The sequence below is a fragment of the Nannospalax galili genome, unplaced genomic scaffold (genome assembly GCF_000622305.1).
Source record: "Nannospalax galili isolate Female #2095 unplaced genomic scaffold, S.galili_v1.0 scaffold1128, whole genome shotgun sequence".
Lineage (NCBI taxonomy): Eukaryota > Metazoa > Chordata > Mammalia > Rodentia > Spalacidae > Nannospalax > Nannospalax galili.
In genome coordinates, this window is record NW_008358632.1 from 2,058,474 (window position 1) to 2,065,481 (window position 7,008).

At 42.7% G+C, this 7,008-nt stretch overlaps 1 protein-coding gene across 1 annotated transcript; it reads left to right on the plus strand.

The window, feature by feature from the left end:
• Positions 1-3,554: 3,554 nt before the first annotated feature.
• Lrrc37a2 (leucine rich repeat containing 37 member A2) lies at positions 3,555-6,260 on the plus strand. Its single transcript, XM_029558073.1, has 4 exons — positions 3,555-3,842; positions 3,934-4,615; positions 4,672-5,191; positions 5,311-6,260. The coding sequence occupies exons 1-4, from the start codon at positions 3,555-3,557 to the stop codon at positions 6,044-6,046; spliced, it is 2,226 nt and encodes a 741-aa protein (XP_029413933.1). The 3' UTR covers positions 6,047-6,260.
• Positions 6,261-7,008: the final 748 nt, after the last annotated feature.

The following is a 7,008-nucleotide window of genomic DNA, read 5'->3' on the forward strand; positions in this document are numbered from 1 at the left end:
CACTGCTGTTTTACCAGTTTTCCAATTTCAATAAAGGGAACTCTCTCCTCAGTAGTCTCCCTAGATGATATTTTGAGAAAGGGGTTTCTATAACTTTCAAGGTCAAAATACATGAACTTAGACTCTGTGCATTCTTATTTTGAGAGGCTAAAATCTGGCTGCTTTGTGTATTTAACTGTTTTTAAACAGCTATAAAGAGACACAATAATGCTACTCACAAGAATCTAGGCATACCTAGATGACAAAATAGCCACCAGAGACATGGGGATGCCCAAAGCTGGGTAAATGGCTACAAGGTTTAGACCAATGGTATCTGATCTCTGATCCAAGTAATGGTACACAGGCCAGAAATGTCTGAACTAGAAAGTGGGATTAGGCCAGAGGTGTCTGACCAGAGAAATAAGAGATAGGCCAGTGTTGCCTACTCCAGGTTGGAAACTCAAAACTATCATTAGAATCCAAGGTCTATACTGCACTTTTTTCATTTAAAAATTTTATTCTATTGTGTATGTGAGTGCCTGAGTGTGTGTTTGTGCACCACATGTGTGCAGGTCCCCAAGGAAACCAGACTATCCCTGGAACTGGAATTAACAGGTAGTTGTGAGCCATCTTATGTGGGTAATGGGAACTGAACCCACGTCCTCCAGAAGAGCAAGTGCTATGAACCACTGAGCTATCACTTCAGCCCCTCTGTACTGTATTTTTGTTTAATCTTTTTTTCTTCTAGATACACAAGCAAGCATGGTAGACTGTGTTTAGCCCCACTGTACATTCAGTGAAACATTTTGGCTTGAGGTGACACCAGGAAACCATTTCCATCATTAAAGTTTCCCCTTCTGCTGTCAGCTTTCGTTGTTGTTTTGTTTTTTAGACACAACTGGCCTGGAACTTGCTACGTACCAAGCTGGCCTTGATCGTATAGAGATCCACTTGCCTCTACCTTCCATGTACTGGGACTAAAAGCAAGTGCTACTACGCCCCGCTGCTGTCAGCTTTTTAAATTAAAAGAAGGTTTTCTTGTCTTTTACGTGTATGAGCGTATTGCCTGCATGTGTCATGCGATGCCCTCGGAGTCAGAAGAAGGTGTTGGGATTCCCCTGGAACTCGAGTTACAGACAGTTGTTAGCCACTGTATGGGTGTTGGGAATTGAACCCAGGTCCTCTGCAAGAGCAGCCAGTGCTCTTAACCGCTGAACCATCTCTCCAGCCCCGCTGTCGGCTTTTTAAGTGGGAAGATTTTTACCTAACTTTAAATTCTGACCTTTTTGCTTTTACTGCACATCTACTTGAGCCTTATCGATGATCAGGTCAGTCTCTAAGTCTTCGCCTTTAAGATGTATGTTTTCTGCCTGTTTCTAAGAGAAATCATACCTTTAAATTCAGAAGTGAAGATTTGGGATTAAGGATTGCTTAGTGCTGTGAAATAAATAATTGAATCAACAGTAACAGTTGAGCTGGGCATGACGGTGCATACCTTTAGTCCAAGCACTCAGGAGGCAGAGGCAGGTGGATCTCTTTGAGATCAAGACCAGCCTGATCTACATATTGAGTTCTAGGCCAACTAGAGCCTTAGGGAAACTCAATCTAAAACACCAAAAAACAAAAGCAAACTAACAATTGATATATCTAAACAAAGTCCCAAAATCTTTGTTTTTACTTAATCTGTCTTTATTTGTGACTATATGTGTGTATCATCTACAAGTGCTTATGTTTTTATGTTTACATATACCAAAATGACTAATAAGAAAGTAGTCCCATGAATGGAAATTGTTAAATTAGTTCAAATTCGTTTTAATTCATGATAAAATTAAAATTATAAAGGGGGAAAGAAACTCTATTTCCAACCGTCCCAAACAGTTAGACTTGGTCACCTATCTCCATATGCAAGTTACAGAAACAGAATAATGGTGAGGGACAGAGAGGACATTTAATTAGTGTTGGCCAGATTAGGGCAATGAATAGAGGGGCCTTAACATGAGCCTTTGAGGGAAAAAAAAACAACAGATATGCATGATTGAAAAGTTCTGATTTGAGTGTTGCTTCATTGATCCTTGTCTCAATTCTGTTTATATAAGAGGGTCTAAGAAGCCCCTATTGCTTGAAGGGATTTACTGGTCCTTAAGAGTTGATTACTCCTGCACCAGGGTGTAGCTGTACGCTAATGGGTAATTGCCTTCATCTGGGGTGCTATCGTGTTATTCCAGGGACTGGAAATGTAACCTTCTCTGTGCTTTCAGCTCTCCTTGTATTACTAATATGCTTACCTAAAGATAAGCAAGTAATTCAACGGGCAGTAGACACAAAGTGAACACAGAGATGCCAGAACTGTGTCCTATGTTGTCTGCATCATGAGCCTAAATAAGAAAATAAATGCTTTTTATGTGTATGAGCATATTGCCTACATGTGTGTAAGTGCACCTGTGTCATACAGTACCCGTGGAGGTGAGAAGAGGGCATCAGACCCCTGGAACTGGAGTTATGGATGATGGTCAACTGCCATGTGGGTGCTGGGAATTGAACCTCGGTCCTCTGCAAGAGCAGCCAGTGCTTTTAATCACTGAGCAATCTCTCCAGTCCCAATAAATCCTTTGAAATAAAAGGAGTTTCTAAGTGCCTAACAAATATTTGTTAATTTAAATTGCTGGTGAGAGAAAATAAAGAATCTCCATGACTATAACATGTTTTGCCTATGTTTCAGACATAAATTACTGTATTTAATTAAAATATGAAATTTTTTATTAAAAATGAAATACTTTGGGACTGGAGAGGTGGCTCAGCAGTTAAGAGCACTCACTGTTCTTGCAGAGGACCCGGGATAGATTCCCAGCACCCACATGGCAGCTAATAACTGTCCATTACTCCAGTTTCAGGGGATCTGAAGCCCTCTTCTGACCTCCTTGGGCATTGCATGACATGGGTGCACTTATACACATGCAGGCAAACACTCATACACATAAAATTAAAAAATAAATATACTTTTTTTTTAAATTTTGTGGAAATGTTACATTAGAACATGGTACTTGGATTAATTTGCATCTCAGGTCAGTCTTTCATATTTGACTCAAGAATGAATTATCTCATATTTTCTTTGAGATGGGAGCTGGATTTCTGCAATGAAAGAGGCAAAAAGCTAAAACATGGGAGTACCTTTGAAATATCCTATGCCCCAGCTCTTCCACTTTGAAATAAGAAAGTATTTAACTTGTTTTTTATTTTAACAGGAGACCACAGTTAAAAGATTTTGGACTTCCTTAAGAAGCATTGAACTGGGGCTGGAGAAACGGGCTCAGCAGCGAAGGACACTGACTGCTCTTGCAGAGGACCCAGGTTCAGTTCCCAGCACTCACATGGTGGCTAACAATTGTCCATAACTCCAGTTCTAGGGCACTCAGCGCCCTCTTCTGACCTCCTGGAGCACTGCATTTACATGCATGGAAGCAATATACTCATACACATAAAATAAAATAAAAGTAATAAAATATTGTTTAAAAGAAACATTAAACTTTTAAAGATTTGAAATTATTCAAGATTTGGGGAAGCCCCGGACACCAACCATGCTCTGGTCTTGGCACCCTTCTGATCATCCACTGAAATCCCACCATACACGAAAATCCAGGACAGACGCAGGGGACATTGATTACCCGGGGTCCTCTGCATCCTCAGAGATGTCGGCACTGCTTGAGGAGTTGACTGACAGTTTACTTGCTTACCAGGATCCCAGTTCTCCGGAGTCATCCACAGAACCAGATAAATTCAGTTTCACCTCAGGATCTGCACAAGAAGCAAACACTGCCTGGAAGCAGCCAGAGAACATTTTAATGCTAAATGGAGATCAAATTCAGGTCCCTGTTCTGCCTTAGCAGTTCAGAAGTACTGCTGGTCTAGATCAGACTACAGATCACCAGTTGTATGAAATACTTGTTCCATCACTAGACAATCAGTACAAAAGCAACAAAGTCCATTGTTTCACCCCAGGACTTGAAGAAAGATCTAACTCGGCACAGACCACTCGCTGAAGTAGTTGTTGGAAAAACTCAGCTTCAGAAACAAATCTCGGAGGGTGATGTTGAAGATTCAAGTATGAATGAAGCTTATTCGGAGAGCGTACCTCTGCAATCCCAGGCAGACATAGGTGAGCCTCCAGAACGCCCTGAGCAGTTTGAACCATCCCGCTTCCAGGTGAAGACCCAAACTCACCATCCAGATCATTCCCAGGCAGAAACTCTAGATTATCTTCCACAGCCCCCTGATCAACATCAACTCGATTCTGAGGCATCAATGCATCCTGAGAACAATGATCCATTTCCAAACAGAAATGAAGCTGAGCACTCAAACTGGCCAAATGTCACAGCGAAACCCACAGATCTTGAGATTACAGTAACTTCAGAGGCAGAAAAAGAGGCCGAAGCCATTTTGAGTCAGCAGCAGCGGGCTCCAGTCCAGCTTCCAGAGAGTCCTGAGGAGGTAGGACCCTCATCAGTTCCACAAGAGGCCCCAGGTCAGACCTCAGATTTTCCTGAAGACCTTGAAACTTCTGGAAGTCAGCTGGAAGTTCCAGCTCTGCCTACAAAGCTCTCCAGATTCCTCTATGCAGAATATAGTCGAAACTCCAACAGCATTTAACTCCCTGTCAGGATCAAGTTCACCATTATAGTTTTCCCACTATTACAGTTAAGCGTGCAGATGTGGAACTTACAGTAACTTCTGAGCCTTCTCCTAGTCAACAGCAGCAGCCAGTTAAATCTTCTGAGTCTCCTGAGGAAGTTGAATCTTCTGAACAGTATCTGGAGTTCCCAGTTCAGCCTCAAGACAATGCTGAGGAAGTGGAGTCTTTTCCAACACTGCAGGATGTTATCCCATCTCAACATCCAGGCCCTCTTTTGGAGGATGAACCTTTTAATGAACTAGAGCAGCCAACTCAACCTTCTGAATCTCCAGAGGAAGTGGAATCAGGTTCTGGAAACCAGCCAGAAGCCTCATTTCAGCCCGCAGAGCACCCTGAAGTAATAAAACCTCCAAATGAGCAAGGGGCTCCACTTCAAACTCCAGAGATCCCTTTTGTAACAGTCCAACCAGGTCAAGATGAAGATCATTATAACTTCCTGAATATTACAGTTAGGCCTGTGGATGTGGCACTTACCATAACTTCACAGCCTACCAAGGATATTGAATCATCTCTGACCCAGCAGGGGTACCCAGTGCATCCTCTGGGGTCCTTTGAAGCAGTGGGATCTTTTCTCAGTGGACAGGAGCAGTCAGCTTCTGAATCTCCTGGGGAGAACCAATTTGAGAGACAGCTGGAAATCCCAGGGGAAGACTCAAGCGTATGCTGATGAGTTTGAACCTTCTTCAATGCAGCAGGAACAACCAACCAGCTCAGCCTCCAGAGCTCCCTAATGAAATGGTAGTTCAACCTCCAGAACACTGTGAGGTAACAATTTCTCCTCTTGATCAAGATCAAGTTCAACCTCCAATATCACACAATGTCACAGGTGAACCTCCAGAGGTGATTAATGAGGGTGAACCTTTGAGAGACCAGCAAGACATTACAACACATCAGTCAACCCTCCCTGAAAAGGATCAGCATTCTCCAGCCTATTCAGGGGTTCCAACCCAACCTGAAGAGCATCCTGAGGAACCTTCTCCAATTCAGCAGGGGCGCACAGATGGGCCTTCTATGATAGACAGCATATTTCTTTTACCTGCATATATAGAAACACTATTCAGAGCTAAACATTCAAAGTTGAATAAAACCACAGGTAAACACGTGGATTTAGGAGTTACCATAACTCCAGAGCCTTCTATGGAGGTTGGGCCTAAAATCATTCTTAAGGAGGAAATAGCTCAGCCTATAAATCCCACTGAACAAGTTGATTTTTCTCCATTGTACTGTGACTTTCTTCCCGTGCCTCCAGATTTCTCTGAAATTGAATCTCTGGCTCATCAAGAGGCCATAACTCAGACAATGGCCATCCCTGAAAAAGATATTTTTTTAAAGCTCAGCATGACAGCTCAAAATTACCCACACATCCCATTCTGGGTATAGAATGTTTTCCAGCTCAGCAAATGACTCCAGAGCCTCTGAACAATGCTGTAATTCAGCCTCCAACATATGAGATGATAGTTGCAGAACCAGGCCATCAAGCTGAGTATCTAAAATCAACTGGTGTCTCAGTTCATCCTTTGGATCTGGCAATCACTGTAACTTCAAAACTTATTCCAGAGGCTAAGCATTCCAGAGGCTAACTTATTCCAGAGACTCACTATCCTACAACATCACACAGCATTACACATCAGCCTTTGCACCTGAAACTCACCATAAGTCCAGAACCTACTCCAGAGACTCACCATCCTACAATGTCACACAGCATTATAAATCAGGCTTTGGACCTGGAAGTCACCATAATTCCACAGACCACTCCAGAGACTCACCATCCTACAACATCACACACCATTACACGTCAGCCTATGGACCTGGATCTCACCATAACTCCAGAACCTACTCCAGAGACTGTTGGGAGCTATTAGTATAAGCACAGCCATTATGTACATTGAGCTGTGTCAGGCTTGCTTGTTTACTTTATAATTTTTCACCTTGACTCAAGAGTTTGTGTGTTTTGCACACCAGCACCTAATTACTCTGCCAAGTCAGGAGGAATGTGTTGATAATTTAGGGAAGGTGGTTAAGTGGTGGCGTTCACAACAAGTATTTGATGGTTCCTTGACCCTCAGATAAAGGTGGGAAAAAACAGCTGTTGAAGCTAATTGAGCTAAGCAAACGGTGGCTGTCTGATGTTCTACTGTGTAAAAGGGCTGAGCTAAAACAAACCAGGGCTGCAGTCTCTACTGACAGTGCTCCCAAGTATCTTTCTCTGTCTCTTGTTTTTTTCAATCCTCACTCCCCCTTTCAGGTGCTGTTTGTCTCAGCCAGCTGGCACCAGCAAGAGACTCACCATCCTACAACATCATCCACAGAAACATATCAGCCTTTTGACCAGGAACTCACCA

Coding starts and splice junctions, on each gene's coding strand:
- Lrrc37a2 (XM_029558073.1), top strand. CDS start 3,555: ATGCTCTGGTCTTGGCACCCTTCTGATCATCCACTGAAATCCCACCAT. Junction 4,616..4,671: donor ATATAGTCGAAACTCCAACA/GCATTTAACTCC, acceptor CCACTATTACAG/TTAAGCGTGCAGATGTGGAA. Junction 5,192..5,310: donor TCATCTCTGACCCAGCAGGG/GTACCCAGTGCA, acceptor TGGAAATCCCAG/GGGAAGACTCAAGCGTATGC.